This window comes from Chanodichthys erythropterus, chromosome 24 (genome assembly GCF_024489055.1).
Source record: "Chanodichthys erythropterus isolate Z2021 chromosome 24, ASM2448905v1, whole genome shotgun sequence".
Lineage (NCBI taxonomy): Eukaryota > Metazoa > Chordata > Actinopteri > Cypriniformes > Xenocyprididae > Chanodichthys > Chanodichthys erythropterus.
In genome coordinates this window covers 29,222,545-29,241,547 of record NC_090244.1, presented here as the reverse complement: position 1 = coordinate 29,241,547, position 19,003 = coordinate 29,222,545, and the positions used below count along the sequence as shown (strand labels likewise).

Genomic DNA, 19,003 nt, shown 5'->3' with positions numbered 1-19,003 from the left:
GTCTCCTGCCTTGTCCTACACAGCCTGAGATTTCTCTGGATTCTCTAAATCTTTTCACAATATTAGATATGGCAGATGGTGAAAGACCTAAATACTTTGCAATCTTACATTTGATAAATGTGATTTTTGAATTGTTTAACAAGTGCAATTTGGCACAAAGTGTGAGCCATGACCCATCTTTGCTTGCAAAGACTGAGCCTTTGGTGGATCTTTTATACCCAAACACCCAAAGCTCTGTTTTCTTATAGAACTTTTTGCCTCTGACCTGTTTGCATTCAGATTGTGCCTTCACTTATCTTTATTATATATAAATATATGAAAGTATTTATGCACTAAATAAATATATACACACACTGCACCTTTTGCCACACAAAAGATCATACAAAAATAAATGTATTTTTTATTTTTGTTTTGAATAAACTAGTCAGTCAGTCAGTCAGAAATGACTGTTAATATTAGCAAAGTTAACAGGGACAGTTTCTAAAAGCTGAATCAAGTACAGCATTAGAAACTGTGTAATTCGCATTATTAAGACCAAATTAAAAATGAATTGTTGGATCCTTAAAATCCACAATGTTCTCAAAATCTCACTCCAACCAGCCAAACAAAGATGGAAACCCTGATACTGTTAGTTCATGAATAAAATAACTCTATCATTGCTCAATCAGTTTTAAGAGCAAAATTATATCTATTTAAGTTCAGCAGTGTCCAGAGTAGCTGTAGTTTTAGGCCACAAACTTTTCTCAGTTTTGGATCAGGGTTAAAGAGAGATGCTGTATGTTTGCTCAGTGTTTCTCTTTGGTTCAATTTAAAAAAAAAAAAAAAAAAAAAAAAAAAAAAAATAAATTGACCAAAATATTCTTCTTCAAATGCTAGCGTTGCAATACAAAGTTTCAAACATGGTCCAGAAAAGTACAAGCTAGAACAAGAAGAGAAATAAGAAACAGTGATATTTTAAGTAGATATTTAATTAAATATTTTAAATATTTTTCATGGTGTACATCAGGTTATGAAAACGTATACAAGTTAAAATGTTAATAATTGAGTGATGAAACGTATGTATTTATTATTGTTACATGGACGAGGGCCAGACAGGAGAGTCACAAACAGACTCGGATCCTCCGGATGATGTTCGTGTGCTTCAAGCTGCCCAAAACAACAGCTGTATGAAAGCCTCCTCACGCCCCTCACTAATGCTGATTTCATTAAAGTCTCTTTCAGACTGTTTTCTGAACACACAGAGGACGCGTTCAGGCTTTTATCAACTTTTCCATTAAAACTATCCATCAAATTTACACACAGCTTTTCCCCGTGGCTGAAGCTCGACTTGGATTTGGTCTGACGGAGGCAAAAGAAACATTTCCTCTTCGCGTATTTTATTCTCCAGTGAAAGTTCAGAACCTCTGCTCGGTGCTCACTTTGTTTTTACTGTGACAAACTATTTTACCGCTCCAGTTTTACCCCAAATGTAAGAGAAGAAAACACAATCGTGAGGGGCTCGTGGAGGCGCACAGACACCGAGCAGGGCGGGTTGAGTCTATAAGGTTCTCATGTGTTATTTAAGATCGCAGCGGCGCTCGAGCGCTGATCATTGCTGAAACCAGACAGCGTTTGAAAGACTGTAGATCCGATCCGAGAGAGAGATGGCAGAAACCGCTCCAGCCCCGGCTGCTGCCGCCCCGGCCAAAGCGCCCAAGAAGAAGTCAGCTGCGAAAGCCAAGAAAGCAGGTCCAGGCGTCGGTGAGCTCATCGTCAAAGCTGTGTCCGCATCCAAGGAGAGGAGCGGCGTGTCTCTCGCCGCCCTGAAGAAAGCTATCGCCGCCAGCGGCTACGACGTGGAGAAGAACAACTCCCGCGTCAAGATCGCCATCAAGGGCCTGGTGACTAAAGGCACTCTGGTGCAGGTCAAAGGAACCGGCGCTTCGGGCTCATTCAAGCTCAACAAGCAGAAAGCCGAGACCAAGAAGAAGCCGGCCAAGAAAGCGGCTCCTAAAGCGAAGAAGCCCGCGGCCAAGAAACCCGCTGCTGCCAAGAAGCCCAAGAGCGCAGCGGCAAAGAAGCCCGCCGCCAAGAAATCGCCCAAGAAGGCCAAGAAACCCGCCGCCACAGCCGCTAAGAAGGCGACGAAGAGCCCCAAGAAGGCAAAGAAGCCAGCAGCCGCTAAGAAAGCAGCCAAGAGCCCCAAAAAGGCCAAGGCGGCTAAACCTAAGGCGGCAAAGCCTAAAGCCGCCAAGCCTAAAAAGGCAGCGCCTAAAAAGAAATAAAGTCTTTACTGTATCTCCTCAACGGCTCTTTTAAGAGCCACCCACTACCTCTGAATTAAGAGCAAAACTCTGATGTTATTGATTTGATCTACAATTTTAATAGTTATGGAAGTACATTTTTGTAAAAGCTTAAAATGTGTTAACATGCGTTTACTGGACACAACATTTAAATCAGAAAAGGAAAGGAACTTTCTACAATATATATTTTTTTAATTGTCTCGTGTATTTACTGGTTTTAAAAGTTGAAATTCAGCATACAGTGGTTATAGTAATTCAGTGATTGGTTTAAAGTCTTAACAGGCTGTAAACCAATGGGCGACTGGCACTGCTGCAACCATTTGACCCCCAGTTTCACAGAAAAGGCTTAAGTTAGTCCTAGACTAAAATGCATGTTGGAGCTGTTTAAACTGAAAGTAATTTGCACTGACGTATCTTAAAAGTATGTCAGCGCCATTGTTTTGTCTTAAGATGCACAAAAGTGTTTTTTTTTTTTTTTTGTTCTAGGGTACTTTTATAAAAGCCACATATAAATGTCCTAATAGAACTAAGGCCAAGTCTACGCCCTGTCAGTGAAACCAGGCCTACATCTTGGCAAAGTAAATTATTTGTAAAACTTGTGTTAAAATATTGTTTCACCACTTTAGTTTGACTGACAATGTTTTACACATGCTGGCTGTATACTTGGAAATGCCGTAAACTATGACAGAGGTTACTAATATTTATTTATCTCAATAACCTTAATAAATTATTAAACTTACTTTATTGAGGTTTAATGGTGTTTTTGCTCAGCTCGTTACATACTGAAAAAAAATCATGAAAATGATCAATTATTCCAGTATATAAAATATCAAATGCCACTCAGTTATTGGGAGCATTGGTTGTTATTAGAGGAATCTTCTCATCCCTGACATTGTCAATTTCAGTCGTTACCATCAAGGAGACATTTTAGACAACCTTCGGCGAGTAAAAATGTGTACTAGATGTCGTTTGTGCAAACATGCCGTTAGAATTTTAAATGTTGAGACTATAAGAATATGAGTAGATGTGGACATGGATGGATATATTATATATGTACACATGGGAATGCCATTTTTAATTGTTTTCTTTCTCTTTCTTTCTTTCTTTCTTTCTTTCTTTCTTTCTTTCTTTCTTTGTCTAAAGTCTATACTGCATAACCCGATCACCAAAAGGGGGTGGGGTTTGGAGATGTGTGTTGGAGGGAAGTTCAGTGATTGGTTTAAAATCTTAACAGACTGTCAACCAATGGGCGACTAGAACGTTCGCTTAAAGTCAGGACCTCGAAAACTCAATTTTTCATTCTTTCATCGTTGTTTGTAAAGAGTAATTTCAAGTAAAAATGAGCGGTAGAGGTAAAACCGGAGGCAAAGCAAGAGCCAAGGCTAAGACTCGCTCATCCAGGGCGGGACTGCAGTTCCCTGTCGGCCGTGTTCACAGGCTTCTCCGCAAAGGCAACTACGCCGAGCGCGTCGGTGCTGGTGCTCCTGTTTATCTGGCGGCTGTGCTCGAGTATCTTACCGCTGAGATCCTGGAGTTGGCTGGAAATGCCGCTCGGGACAACAAGAAGACCCGCATCATCCCCCGTCATCTGCAGCTGGCGGTGCGCAACGACGAAGAGTTGAACAAACTTCTGGGCGGAGTGACCATCGCTCAGGGCGGTGTGCTGCCCAACATCCAGGCTGTGCTGCTGCCCAAGAAGACCGAGAAACCCGCCAAATCTAAGTAAGCGGACTTAGTCGGTCTCATTGAAACCCAAAGGCTCTTTTAAGAGCCACCCATTTTATCTGATAAGAGAGCTCCTTTCTATAACAGTTTAATAACATTAATGCAGTATTATTAACTTAAAAATAAAATCAGCAAGTAACCCATTTAAAAACAAACAATACACTGGGTTATATCTCTTGTTTGTTGAAATGGTAAACACAGCTAATGCAGAAACCGGCAATGCAGTCCAACAATGATTGTCCGATTAAATTTGAATAAGGAACAATGCATTTATGTAAAAATTATAGAAATAAGTAAATAGTTTATAATAAAATCCAGAGTATTGTATCTAACCAATGAAGATAAGAGTATAGAGAATGGAAGATTAAAAGATATTTGTATAATGAGTAGCAAAAAGTAGAAGGGTAGACAGGGTTTATGCAGGTTTCAGTAAGTCAAATTTAAGACCTTGACATTTTAAGACCATAAAGACTGAATTTTAAGACCTACATGACGCATTACCAAAAAATATTCAAATCAAAGAAATTCTGAAAAAAAATCACTTTATTTCAATGAATTCAGTCATTGAAAAAGCATTAATTTAATTTACAGATAAAGCAATCACATTAGTAACCTTCCACACACATCAATGTGCCAAATGCCCAAAACCTTAGGCCCAAAATGAAAATAGGCTAAAACAAACTTGCCCTCAAATAGAATAGATTTCATCTCATTATTTATTTACATTACAAAACAGCATATTAATAGCCTAATAAAGATTGAACAGGCTACTCCAACCAATGTAGCACACACACACACACCAGATAATCCATTTTAGATAGATAGATACTTACCTCGGGATAATTAGAGTATCTATCTAACATGGATTATCTGATATATGTATGTGTGTGTGTGTGTATGTCCCGCACTTTCCCATGAACTGTGAGCCCAGGTACCTCGACTTAACAATTCCATTGTTCCAGAACAATGGTCTTGTTGGTCTGATTTTGGCTTTCATTGAACGTTACGACATACGGCCCGGTAAGAGTACGCAATTCCCTCTTTATAAACTCCCCCAATCCAAATCTTGCCATAAGCGATCTTGTTGGGCCCACAAGAGAACTGCTTCGCGATTACTGAATCAGGGAACATCACTTGGAAGAGATCGCTAATCTCACTGTTGCTATTAAATGAGTGGTGTTTATTTAGTCACCGTGTGTAGTATACAAATCACCTCGGCTTTCGATGTGTCAGTCGCTCCAAAAGTACCTCGAAGGTTGTTCGACGGAGCTGTGATGATATTGCGCTGGAGACCGGAGGGACCAGGCATTGAGGAGGACGACGGCAGTGGTGAGGCTAATTGGCCGAGTCCGCTGAAGGGATTTTGCGGCTAGCTTGTGTTTCTCCGCTCTGGCGTGTGACTCCAGCGCCTTTACACCGCTTCACACCCAGACTCTCGAACTGATATTTTTTTTTTTTTTTTGCAAAGTTTGCAGTGAGCCTCGTACCTGGAGCTGGGTACCGCTTGTAACCAACAGCAGAAATCGCTGTGATCTAGCCATGTCTCGTTGAAAGTACACTTTCCCATTTTCCACATGTAGCCGAACTTTAACAAACTCTGAGGAGACGCAGACGTATTTCGCGGGCAGGTATTGCATTTATCACGGGATTTGTAGTTTTATCACCGCGTATACCAACACCAATATACCCCAGAAAGAACTACGACTCGCTACTTTTTTGCTACTTTGTAATAACTTTCAGCAGGTAGCGTTTCTGGAAATGGGTAAAAAAAATTTAAGACCTGACTAAATGAAATTTAAGACCTCGGAAGAAATTCTGGCCATTTTTAAGACTTTTTAAGGCCTTAAATTTAAAGTTCAGAATTTTAGACTTTTTAAGACTTTTTAAGACCCCGCGGAAACCCTGGGTAGAAATAAAGTGAAGAGCAAATAAAAGCTGTGACGATATATATGAAACTTATGCCCTCTTAAACTTGTGTTTTGGTCTAATAAGAAAAGGTCAAGCAGACTTATCCATTATGTCATAGTGACTGGTCAAATATCAAGGATGTATTTTGAGACCTTTAAGAGAAAATTGCAGATATTGCATTATCTCATGTCTGCAGAGATGGAAACAGGCATATTTTGATACAAATGTACATTACATAATTAATTATAAAATAAAACATTCACCTCGATCTTACAGCACAGAAGAAACACCAACGATCTTACATTTGGATATATTCAAACATATCAGAGCATATGGTAGAAAATATATAAATTATTAAGGAAATTAATAACATATAAAGAAAATCAATATATAAAGAATAAATTATAAAATAATATGAATAAATTATCTTTTTTTTTTGGATACACCAAGAACAAAGCATACTGAGCGGGAAACCCTCTGCTTGTTTGAAAAGATGGAGCGCGAAGTCATTGGCTAGCAGTCATAAGCATACGTCACACATTAGCCAATCACAAGCCTCGGCACCCTCCCGACACCGTGAGCTCATGGCCGCGCAATGCCTTAAAAGCAGGCGTGTAAGACAGAGCAGCATTTCCAGCGTAAGCAGGAACGGAGGGAAGTGTACTGCAGCAATGGCAAGAACCAAGCAGACCGCTCGTAAATCCACCGGTGGCAAAGCCCCGAGGAAGCAGCTCGCTACCAAAGCCGCCCGTAAGAGCGCTCCGGCCACCGGCGGCGTCAAGAAGCCCCATCGTTACAGGCCCGGGACCGTGGCTCTCCGAGAGATCCGCCGTTATCAGAAGTCCACCGAGCTGCTGATCCGCAAACTGCCCTTCCAGCGTCTGGTCCGAGAAATCGCTCAGGACTTCAAGACGGATCTGCGCTTCCAGAGCTCCGCTGTCATGGCCCTGCAGGAGGCCAGCGAGGCTTATTTGGTCGGTCTGTTTGAGGACACCAACCTGTGCGCCATCCACGCCAAGAGGGTCACCATCATGCCCAAAGACATCCAGCTGGCCCGCCGTATCCGCGGAGAGCGCGCCTAAACCCGCATCAGCCACATCAAACCCCAACGGCTCTTTTAAGAGCCACCAAAATTACACTGAACGAGACCATTTCCAGTTTAACACTTGTTATCAATCGAAAGCTATAATTACTATTTAAGAACAATACAATTATGCATAAATATTATTTGTTTTTTTGGTCTTGGAGAAATGCAGTGTACAATGTATTTAAATTCAACGCGCGGTGACGTAGTTTGCCAAGCTCTATAGTAATTTATAGTAAATACTGTTATTAAACCATACTATTGTAAAATACTTGAATTAATTTATTGTCGTAATTCTATAGTTGCTGTGATAATATAACCATAGTAATATAAATTACTTTACCCAATACTAGTGATGTCCAAATGAAGCAACGAATCAGTATTGAACCACTTCATCAATTGTTTTGAAAATGGGTTCATTCATTCAAAGCTTCGTTTCAGTGACATCTAGTGGCGAAATTGTAGATAGCAATATAATGTCTGTATAAGTATAACTAGGGTTTGTGTGAATGATGTAAATAAACCAGCCACGAAATAAATAAGCCAGGTGCAGTAGGATAACCAAGGTATAATAAAGCAATTTAACTTATAAAAATAAAAATGTTCCCACATTGGAGAACAGGTTCTCTTCCTAGCTGGCTCCATGAAGATGATGAAACAATGCAGTGAAAATAACAACTATGCAAACTCCTAATACAACAAATCCACATCTTGTGCATCATTTTGGGTGTCTATATAGTACTATTACGCACCTAAAAAGCTGCTGAAGCGTGCGCGCAGCAAAGTCTCGCGTCATGAAGCCTCTCGCGATGCGAAGCAGTATCGACTGGTCTGAACCACTCACGTGATTCACTTAGAGAACTGAAGCAGTTACTGCTTCGGACGTCATCGGTCACGTGTGTTTTTCCGCACCAAAGCAAGCTCCGAAGCAGTAGTTCAAGAAAAATGCTGCTCCGAGTTCGAAGCTTGTGTCGGAGCATCGGTGTCAGACGGTCATCACTACCCAATACTGAACTAAGTTTTCTACAACTATATGGTATATTATACTACAATACTACAGTTTACAGTATTAAAAACTAAAGTATACTACAGTATTTATTACAGTTTTATCAGTTCACTATAGTTAATACAGTATGCTGTAGTATTAATTAACAAAGTGTTGTAAATACTATAATATATACAGTATACATTCAAAAACACTATAGTATTTACTGTACATTTCTATAGTAATTTTTTCACCTGGCGCATGGTCTGTTTTAAAACTTTTTGCACATGTTGAAGGCCAGAGAAGAGATTACTATTTATGCTGGTGCATATTCAGCTAAGAGACCTACAGTTTTAAATCCCAGAGGCCTAAAATCATTTATATTCTGCACCTATATCTGAACTGTCTAATAAATATACTAAACTGTCACATTTCATTGTCATTCAGTATCTCTGTATATGATATTACAATCTTATTCTCTTTATCAAATGATTCAGTAACACTTTAGTATAGCGAACAAACTATTAACTATGCCTTTTCTCCTCAATAAACTCCTAATTTACTGCTTATTAATAGTAAGGTAGTTGTTAAGTTTAGGTATTGGGTTTAATTAAGAATGTAGAATAAGACATTAATATGTGCTTAATAAGTACTAATAAACAGTCAATAGTAATATGCATGGTAATAAGAAACTTGTTAAAAAGACCCTAAAATAAAGTGTTACCAATAAATCTTATAAAACTTGATTTTTAATATTAAAGTACAGGCCTCGTTAGATCAGTGTTAGGGTGAAATCAGTGTTTTGTGCTCGAACTATATTGAGGGGAGGGGCGTGTTGAACCTTGTGACGCGGTGCTGGTTTCTCTCAGGTCCTGTAAGCAAATCTAAAAGGTCTCCTAGTAACACTCATCTATCATTCTGTATCATCGCTTGATAGAGTTGTGTTAAACATGTCTGGAAGAGGCAAAGGCGGTAAAGGGCTCGGAAAAGGAGGCGCCAAGCGTCACCGTAAAGTTCTGCGCGATAACATCCAGGGAATCACCAAACCCGCCATCCGTCGTCTCGCTCGCCGTGGCGGTGTCAAGCGCATCTCCGGTCTGATCTACGAGGAGACCCGCGGAGTGTTGAAGGTGTTTCTGGAGAACGTCATCCGCGATGCCGTCACCTACACCGAGCACGCCAAGAGAAAGACCGTGACCGCCATGGATGTTGTGTACGCGCTGAAGCGACAGGGACGCACTCTGTACGGCTTCGGAGGATAAACTTCTCAAACCAGGAACAACTACACCAACCCAACGGCTCTTTTAAGAGCCACCCACTCTCTCACATAAAGAGCCATGTAGAAATTTAGTTGATAAAATGCTTTGTTTCTTGGATTCAGGGAAAATGTTACTAAATATAAGCTATTTCACAGTAAAATATCGGGATTAGTAACAACTTTTCTTTTAGTTCTTTTTAATGATACCCAGAATATGTTGGTTTAAGTGGCGCACAAAGACCTTTTGTAATATTACACTTTAACAGTCTTAACTTCAGATCAGAATGGGACTAAAGTTTGCAGAGCTCAAAATGCAGAAAACTAACTAAACTGGTATTTGTTGTACACAAATGTTTTTTTTTTTACTATTCGTGTAGTTTAAACAGTTCAACCGATTCATGAATCAATGAAGTCGCGAGGAAAAACTTCTTTTAAAGGATGTCTGACTGATAATGGTTTTCTTTCCTCCAACACTCCCTCAATGGGTCTAAAGGGCTTTTGAAAGTACACGATGTTTCAGTTTTTGTCTAGAATCGCTTATTTTCTCAAACTAATAATAAAAAGAGCGGGAAACGAAACAGTCAGGGTGTAGTTCAAACTCTGAGCGGTTGGCGGTGGCGAATGTGATTGGCCCTCATTCCGCTCGTGATGCTTCGAGTTGTCCAATGAAATACGAGTTTATGGGTTTGGCCAATAGAAGCCATCTGTATCTTTGAAAATTAGCATAGGACAGTGAATAAATATCTCTGTGTCGCTTCTGACTCACACCCACATTGCTTTGAGAAGTTTGTGTTCAAAAAGCATCATGCCTGAACCAGCAAAGTCCGCGCCTAAGAAGGGCTCCAAGAAGGCCGTCACGAAGACCGCCGGTAAGGGAGGAAAGAAGCGCAAGAGGTCCAGGAAGGAGAGCTAAGCTATCTACGTCTACAAAGTCCTGAAACAGGTTCATCCTGACACCGGCATCTCTTCCAAGGCGATGGGCATCATGAACTCTTTCGTCAACGACATCTTCGAGCGCATCGCCGGTGAGTCGTCTCGTCTCGCTCACTACAACAAGCGCTCCACCATCACTTCTAGAGAGATCCAGACCGCCGTGCGTCTGCTGCTGCCCGGAGAGCTGGCCAAACACGCCGTGTCCGAGGGCACCAAGGCGGTCACCAAGTACACCAGCTCCAAGTAGAGATTCAACCGAGACTCTCAGCGACCCAAAGGCTCTTTTAAGAGCCACCCAACTTCTCCTTAAAGAGCTTCTGTTTGTAGAAATGTATATTAATTATCGAAAAAGGTGTGGTGTTTTTTTTTTTTTCTTTTTTAAAAATCCAGGTAAACTTTGGGGTTTGGAATGACAGGGTTTCCGCGGGGTCTTAAAAAGTCTTAAGTCTAAAATTCTGAACTTTAAATTTAAGGCCTTAAGTCTTAAAAACGGCCAGATTTTCATCCAAGGTCTTAAATTTCATTTAGTCAGGTCTTAATTTTTTTTACCCATTTCCAGAAACTCTACCTGCTGAAAGTTATTACAAAGTAGCATAAAAGTAGCGAGTCGTAGTTCTTTCTGGGGTATATTGGTGTTGGTATACGCGGTGACAAAACTACAAATCCCGTGATAAATGCAATAACTGCCCGCGAAATACGTCTGCGTCTCCTCAGAGTTTGTTAAAGTTCGGCTACGTGTGGAAAATGGGAGTGTACATTCAACGAGACATGGCTAGATCACAGCGATTTCTGCTGTTGGTTACAAGCGGTACCCAGCTCCAGGTACGAGGCTCACTGCAAACTTTGAAGAAAAAAAAAAAATCAGTTAGAGAGTCTGGGTGTGAAGCGGTGTAAAGGCGCTGGAGTCACACGCCAGAGCGGAGAAACACAAGCTAGCCGCAAAATCCCTTCAGCGGACTCGGCCAATTAGCCTCACCACTGCCGTCGTCCTCCTCAATGCCTGGTCCCTCCGGTCTCCAGCGCAATATCATCACAGCTCTGTCGAACAACCTTCGGGGTACTTTTGGAGCGACTGACACATCGAAAGCCGAGGTGATTTGTATACTACACACGGTGACTAAACAAACACCACTCATTTAATAGCAACAGTGAGATTAGCGATCTCTTCCAAGTGATGTTCCCTGATTCAGTAATCGTGAAGCCGTTCTCTTGCGGGCCCAACAAGATCGCTTATGGCGAGATTTGGATTGGGGAAGTTTATAAAGAGGGAATTGATTCGTACTCTTACCGGGCCGTATGTCGTAAAGTTCAATGAAAGCTAAAATCAGACCACCAGGACCATTGTTCTGGAACAATGGAATTGTTAAGTCGAGGTACCTGGGCTCACAGTTTATGGGACAGTGCGGGACACACACACACACATACACACACATATATCAGATAATCCATGTTAGATAGATACTCTAATTATCCCGAGGTAAGTATCTACCTATCTAAAATGGATTATCTGGTGTGTGTGTGTGTGCTACATTGGTTGGAGTAGCCTGTTCAATCTTTATTAGGCTATTAATATGCTGTTTTGTAATGTAAATAAATATGAGATGAAATCTATTCTATTTGAGGGCAAGTTTGTTTTAGCCTATTTTCATTTTGGGCCTAAGGTTTTGGGCATTTGGCACATTGATGTGTGTGGAAGGTTACTAATGTGATTGCTTTATCTGTAAATTAAATTAATGCTTTTTCAATGACTGAATTCATTGAAATAAAGTGATTTTTTTTCAGAATTTCTTTGATTTGAATATTTTTTGGTAATGCGTCGTGTAGGTCTTAAATTTCAATCTTTATGGTCTTAAAATGTCTTAAAAAGGTCTTAAATTTGACTTACTGAAACCTGCATAAACCCTGAATGACGTTGAAAGGTTTTCAGTTTTGGACAAATTTCCTTAAATACACAGGTGAAATCTCAATTTTAGGTCTTAAATGTTTTTTTTTTAAGTTATAATTTGTGTACTTTTATTGCTGTTAAAGCAGTTCAAAACTTGATCTCATTAGTAACGTACTCGGTTACTAACGTAACCTCGGTTCCCTGAGATACGGAACGAGTACTGCGTATGGGGAAAGGTCTCCCTTTTTCCCCGCTGCTGAAGCCTTTTTCAATAACGCAGTGTAACTGCACCGTCATTGGTTCACTCATAGACAAGTTGTTGAACCAATGGCGGCGCGGCATAGCTGCGCGGCCTATGGCGACAAAGCGCGCGAATATTCCCGCCGAAATGGGCGGGGTATAGGGCTATATAAGCAGGCGTTTCGCCATAGGATTTCAGTGTCAATCGAGTGAAGCGACGCCCCTGAGCCGCAGCGTCGTGGCACGGAATGTGACGCAGTACTCGTTCCCTTATCTCAGGGAACCGAGGTTACGTTAGTAACCGAGTACGTTCCCTTTCGATACTTCACTCGTACTGCGTATGGGGAACGAATTCAACCACGCCGTGCCACGGCTGGGAACGATATAGCTTGCATTTGGCCACCCAGAGGGGGCAAAAAGGACAAGCGGAGGCAAAGCCTAACCGAACCCATGGTTACACTGAAGGAAGATACTTCCTATGGTGGCGTGAAGCGGGACCTGTTGGAAGCCGCTAATCACACCGACAGGACCCGAGCTTGTAAGGTCGGGACATCGAGGTGATAGAACCTGACAAAGGTGGACGGCGAAGACCAGCCGGCCGCCTCACAGATGTCTTGGATGGAAACTCCGTTGGACCAAGCCCACGAGGAAGCCATTCCTCTGGTGGAGTGGGCCCTGACTCCTATGGGGCAATTAGTGCCCAGTGAGGAGTAGCACAGGTTAATAGCATCCACTATCCAACGGGAAATGCGTTGTTTCGAGACCGGAGACCCTTTGGTGCGGCCGCCAAAACAAACAAAGAGCTGATCCGACAGTCTGAAAGACTGTGATCGGTCTATGTAGGTCCTCAATGCCCTGACTGGGCAGAGTAGCTGCAGCTCTGGTTCGTCCGCCGAGGGAGGAAGAGCAGAGAGCGAGATGACCTGAGCTCTAAACGGAGTTGAGAGCACTTTAGGGACGTAGCCATGCCTAGGTTTCAGAACGACCTTAGAGTCACCAGGCCCGAATTCGAGGCATGCAGGGTTCACAGAGAGGGCCTGCAAATCGCCAACACGCTTTACCGATGCTAGTGCTAGTAGCAGAGCGGTTTTTAGTGTTAGGGGCCTGAGGTCGGCTGAACCCATTGGTTCAAATGGGGCTCCTTTCAAGGCCCTGAGGACCAACGAGAGGTCCCAGGAGGGAATAGTGAGAGGGCGAGGAGGATTCAAACGCCTAGCACCTCTCAAAAAACGGATCACGAGACCGTTTCGTCCACAAGATTGGCCAGCAATAGGAGCGTGGAACGCTGCAATGGCTGCTACGTAAACCTTAAGCGTGGAAGGGGAGCGCCCCATTTCCAAGCGTTCTTGGAGGAAAAGACAGTATGGAAGATACGTCACTCTCCACAGGGTCTATGTTGCGTGTTGAACACCAATCAACAAAGACTGACCACTTCTGGTCGTAGGCGCCTCGTAGATGGGGCTCTAGCCTGAGAAATGGTATTTAGGACGTCCTCGGGGAGGCTAGTCGGCTCCCATCGAGGGACCAGAGGTGCAGAGCCCAGAGCTGCGGCTGTGGGTGCCAGATTGTTCTGTTTGCCTGAGAGAGGAGGTCCCGTCTCAGGGGAATCGGCCACGGGGCTCTTAGAGAGAGCCTGAATAGCTCTGAGGACCAAACCTGGTTCCTCCAGAGCGGGAGCCACCAGAAGGACTCTGTGCTGGTCTTCTCTGATACGCCTGATGACCTGGGGGATCAGTGCGATCGGAGGGAAAGCATAAAGGAGCGTGCTGGGCCATGTGTGGGCCAGAGCATCTACTTCCTTCGAGAAAAATGTTGGGCAATGAGAGTTGTCTTCTGAGGCGAAGAGGTCTACCTCTGCCTTCCCGAAGAACTCCCAGATCGTGAGGACCACTTGGGGGTGGAGCATCCACTCGTCGGAGGGATGTTGCTCCGTGACAACATGTCCGCACCCAGATTGTTCCTGCCAGGAACATGAGTCGCTCTGAGCGACTGAAGCCTCGGAAGAGCCCATTCCAGCAGTCGTTTCGCCAGAGCGCATAAGCGGCTGGACGAAAGACCGCCTTGGTGGTTCAGGTATGACACCACCGTCATACTGTCTGACCGAACTAGAACATGACGTCCCGTCAAGTAAGCCTGAAAGAACTGAAGGGCTTTCATCACTGCTAGCATCTCTAGACAGTTGATGTGTAGATGGCTTTCCTCGTGGCTCCACGAGCCGAAGGCCGGTCTGCCCTCGCACACAGCGCCCCAGCCCAAGTTGGAGGCGTCTGTTGAGAAGCACCGTCCTCCGTGAGACCGCCTGTAAGGGGACTCCGCGTTGGAACCATACTGGATCCATCCAAGGTTTCAGGGCTAGAAGACAGGCCCGATTGACCTTGAGACATAGGCGGCCGTGCCGCCATGCGCTGGGAGGAACCCGGAACTTCAACCAGTACTGAAGAGGCCGCATCCGAAGAAGGCCTAGCTGCAGCACCGGGGAGGCGGAAGCCATCAGCCCTAGCAGCCTCTGGAAAAACTTCAGAGGGAGATAGGCTTTGTTCGTGACAGATGCCGTGAGCTGCTGAATTGCCAGGGCGCGCTCTGGCGAGACTACTGCCGTCATACGGACCGAGTCGAAAACTGCTCCCAGAAACGAAATTCGTTGAGTGGGGCATAGCGAGCTCTTGGCTAAGTTGACCCTGAGACCCAGGCATTGTAGATGGCTGAGGAGCACGGATCTGTGGCGTTCCAGCTCGTCTCGCGAACGGGCTAAGATGAGCCAGTCGTCGAGGTAATTCAGAACCCGGATTCCCATCTGTCTCAGAGGGGAAAGCGCCGCGTCCATGCACTTGGTGAAAGTGCGGGGAGCCAGAGACAGCCCGAAGGGCAGGACCGTATATTGGTATGCCACCCCTTCGTATGCGAATCTCAAGAATCGTCTGTGACGGGGGCTATCTGGATGTGAAAATACGCATCCTTCAGGTCCAGCGAGCAGAACCAGTCCTCGGGGCAAATGTGCGCGAGGATCTGCTTCAGCGTCAGCATTTTGAACTTCCGTCTCATGAGGGAGTGATTCAAAAGCCTGAGGTCTAGGATGGGTCTGAGACCGCCATCCTTTTTGGGGACCAGAAAGTAGCGGCTGTAAAAGCCTGTCTCGCTCTCTGACGGAGGAACCATTTCCACAGCTCCTTTTTCCAGCAACGACATGACTTCGGCCCGGAGGACATGAGCGTCGTCCGGATTGACCGATGTTTGAAGCACCCCGGCGAAGCGGGGGGCCGTCGTGCAAACTGGAGCGAGTAGCCCTGGTTTACGATCCCCATGACCCATTCTGACACATCGGGGATGGCCTGCCAGGCCTCGGCCCGAGTGGCTAGGGGTTGAATAATGTTGGGTGACAGACCGCCGTTGAGAGGGTCGTACACCGCGAGGGGTGGAAGAGGAAATTTGCTCTTTTTGTGATGAGGTAAAAATTTGTCCGCCGTGAAAACGGCGTTTAGGTGGGCGCAACAGGTGTGGGCCCAGCTGTCACTTGGAGTATGTTTCCCACGCCCGGAAATAAACGAGGCGGAGGGGAAATTACTCGTGGGAGCTTTTGGGGTGGTCCGGTCGTAACGGGACGGTCCCCCCATCCTCTTCCTGTCCGACGAATCAGGACGACTTCGGAGGCACCGGGTCCAGCACAATCCTGGGCCGGGGTCCCTGGCGCCTCGGGAAGGGAGGGCGCTTCGCAGGGCGCGAGCGCTGGCGATGCTCCTGGGGCGGCGCTGCCTGTGTTGCAGGTGGGGCTGGTTTGTTCTGCTGAGCCGGCGCAGTCCTGGGGCGGCTAGACGCAGAAGCGGAGCTGGAGCGCTTAGGCAAGAAATGCCTCATAGCCTGAGACGATTTCTGCGCGGCAGTAAAGCGCTCAGTGAAGCCATCCACTGCAGGCCCGAAGAGACCAGAAGGCGAGACCGGGGCGTCTAAGAAGGCCGTCTTGTCTAGGTCTTTGATCTCCGTTAGGTTGAGCCACAGGTGGCGCTCCAACACGACCAGGCTGGCCATGGAACGACCGATGGCCTGGGCCGTAGCCTTCGTAGCTCGCAGGGCAAGATCCGTGGCGCTGCGGAGATCTTTGAAGGCTGGCGCGTCGATTCCAGACTCATCCAGAGAGCGGAGGAGTTTGGCCTGGAATGCTTGAAATATGGCCATGGTGTGGAGCGCAGAGGCAGCTTGGCCCGCCGAGGGGTAAGCCCGTCCAGCCAGAGTAGAGGTGGTCCGACAGGGCTTGGAAGGAAGGGCCCTCTTCGTCTTCCAACCCACAGCCGCGGGAGGACAGAGGTGAGCAGCCACCGCTTCATCTAGGGGTGGCAAGCGCTCGTATCCCTTCTCCTCGGCGCCGTCGACGGCGGTGAGGGCGGAGCGGTGCGTAGTGTGGAGGCGGGCAGAGTAAGGAGCGCGCCACGACTTCGTCAGCTCTTCGTGGACCTCAGGAAAGAAGGGCGCTGAACGCTGGCGAGGTGCTTGGCGGCGGCCTGGCAGAAACCATTCGTCCAGGCGGCTGCGGGCCGGCTCCTCTGGAGGGGCCCACTCGAGGTCCAGCTCTTCAACGGCTCTAGACAGGATGCGGAAGAGCTCGGCATCCATGCCCTGGCCATGCTCGATGGGTTCCAAGGGAGGCGGTGGAGCGGGGTCTTCCGGCTCGCCAGCCCATCCTTCCGCTTCGGAAGCCGCAAGAGACATGGAGTCGTCTTGTTCGTCGTCTGTTCCCCCGAATGAGACGAGGTCACTCGCTTCTGCGGAGGGACGCTGCTCAGGGCGAGAGAACAGAACTGGAGAGAGTTCCCTGGGAGGAGAGGGCGAGGCACGCGCGGGGCTGGGCCGGCGTGAGCTCGCTCAACTCCTGGCGCTGAGTCGCTCTACCCCGCTGTCTTTTCCTCGCCGGACCGCGGGAGGAAGGAGACGGGAGGGCGCGGCGGCGAGATCGCCCTCAGTGAAGAAAGGCGACCCGCGGCGCAGGGAAGCGAGACTCATACACTCGCAGTGCGGGCATGAGTCTCCAGCGAGCGCGCCGTCTGCGTGGGGCTTGCCCAGGCAAGCGACACACTCGCTGTGTCCATCGTCGTCGTGCAGGGGGCCCTGCAAGTACCACATGAGTGGCGGGGCATCGTGAGACGCCGCTGCCGTGAAAACGGCAATTGGGTGGCTCTTTTAGAGCGGCGAGGGCCGCGGAAGCTCTTAAAGCGGTGAAAACCGCTGGAAATCGCTCTTTTAGAGCGGCGTTTAAGCCGCGGATGAAGCTCTCAGGCGGCGCGCCGGATGGCGGCAGGGGACGCACAGGAAGCGGCCGGAAGCGGGAAGCGGGAGGCGGCCGCACGGCGACGCGGCGCTAGAAGCTGCAGTCCGCGAGGGCGCCGGGCGCTTTCTTCCACCGGCGAGTCCAGGCGAGTCCGCTGCGGGAGCCTCTTCAGACGGCGGCGAGAGCAGAAGGCGGCGAGCTTCTTCGGCTTCAGGCGGAGATCAGCGAAGAGAAGTAGATGTCGTCGCTGAAGGAGAAAACACTGAAATCCTATGGCGAAACGCCTGCTTATATAGCCCTATACCCCGCCCATTTCGGCGGGAATATTCGCGCGCTTTGTCGCCATAGGCCGCGCAGCTATGCCGCGCCGCCATTGGTTCAACAACTTGTCTATGAGTGAACCAATGACGGTGCAGTTACACTGCGTTATTGAAAAAGGCTTCAGCAGCGGGGAAAAAGGGAGACCTTTCCCCATACGCAGTACGAGTGAAGTATCGAAAGGGAACTGTTGTTTCATCAGAAATCTGCAGATTAATGAGTATCAAGTTTACTTTATGCATTTACAAATCGTGAAATAAATTTCATTACTGTAGACCGGAGCATGTGGGCCTAGGTAAGTCGATTTCTGATTTTTAATAGTCTACTCTAATAAAACAGGAGGGTGTTTTTACAATATTTCAGTCTTTGGATTTCTTATTGTCAGCTTATTATGCACTGATGTCCTGCAGCTGTCTGAAAATGTTTATTAAAAAGGAATGTTTCAAGTGATCTGTCAAATGATTGTGACTGAAGCATCTGAGATTGAAGGAAAAAAATGAGAACTGAATATTACTGGAGCAGCTGTTATGATGCTTAATGAAATAAATTAAGGTGTGAAATATTGGTGAAAATATGGCTTAAAGAGGTTTATGAGTAGTTTTATGTAGACCGGTCATTTGACCTGCAACACCACAAGTGTGACTTTGTGCCAATTTGTACCAAATAAAATAATTTAAAAACAAGTTAAACATTAAAGCACACTAGAGTGAACAATTGTGAAGAATATATTAAAATGTAATTACATTTTTAAATGTTTTTTTTTAGTCAACAATTGAGGTGCATAAGTTCAGAGTAATGAGGCCTGCAATCAGCCAGATCCAAAAAGAAATAAAAAAACCTGTGCTAATCGAAAGCTGACAAAAAAAGATTGAATCCAATATTTAGAGATAATAAAGTGTACTGAGAGAGTTGCAAGCAATTTTAAAAGGTCATAATTTTTGACCCGAACACCAAATTAGGCAAAGGGTTTTAAGAGGGTTAAAGAGGTTGTTCATGGATGAGATGCAGCAGATAGAGAAAGAAAATCAAGTGTCCAGCACACATGAGAACGGTTTAACCAAACTGAAAGACCGCATGCATGCTGGACACTTGATGACGTTTTTCTTTTACTATCTGCTCCATCTCATC

At 45.7% G+C, this 19,003-nt stretch overlaps 4 protein-coding genes and 1 pseudogene across 4 annotated transcripts; all 5 read left to right on the top strand.

The window, feature by feature from the left end:
- The first annotated feature begins 1,617 nt into the window (after positions 1-1,617).
- Positions 1,618-2,402, top strand: LOC137014527 (histone H1-like). Its single transcript, XM_067378901.1, has one exon. The coding sequence runs from the start codon at positions 1,644-1,646 to the stop codon at positions 2,262-2,264; it is 621 nt and encodes a 206-aa protein (XP_067235002.1). The 5' UTR covers positions 1,618-1,643; the 3' UTR covers positions 2,265-2,402.
- Positions 2,403-3,621: 1,219 nt separating this feature from the next.
- On the top strand, positions 3,622-4,008 carry LOC137014546 (histone H2A). Its single transcript, XM_067378918.1, has one exon. It carries the CDS (start codon positions 3,622-3,624, stop codon positions 4,006-4,008), a length of 387 nt encoding a protein of 128 aa, XP_067235019.1.
- A 2,578-nt stretch (positions 4,009-6,586) lies between these two features.
- On the top strand, positions 6,587-7,013 carry LOC137014536 (histone H3). Its single transcript, XM_067378909.1, has one exon. The coding sequence runs from the start codon at positions 6,587-6,589 to the stop codon at positions 6,995-6,997; it is 411 nt and encodes a 136-aa protein (XP_067235010.1). The 3' UTR covers positions 6,998-7,013.
- Positions 7,014-8,924: 1,911 nt separating this feature from the next.
- On the top strand, positions 8,925-9,270 carry LOC137014570 (histone H4). The gene has a single exon (XM_067378939.1). The coding sequence runs from the start codon at positions 8,935-8,937 to the stop codon at positions 9,244-9,246; it is 312 nt and encodes a 103-aa protein (XP_067235040.1). The 5' UTR covers positions 8,925-8,934; the 3' UTR covers positions 9,247-9,270.
- Positions 9,271-10,047: 777 nt separating this feature from the next.
- On the top strand, positions 10,048-10,422 carry LOC137014560 (histone H2B-like; annotated as a pseudogene).
- The last annotated feature ends 8,581 nt before the right edge of the window (positions 10,423-19,003 follow it).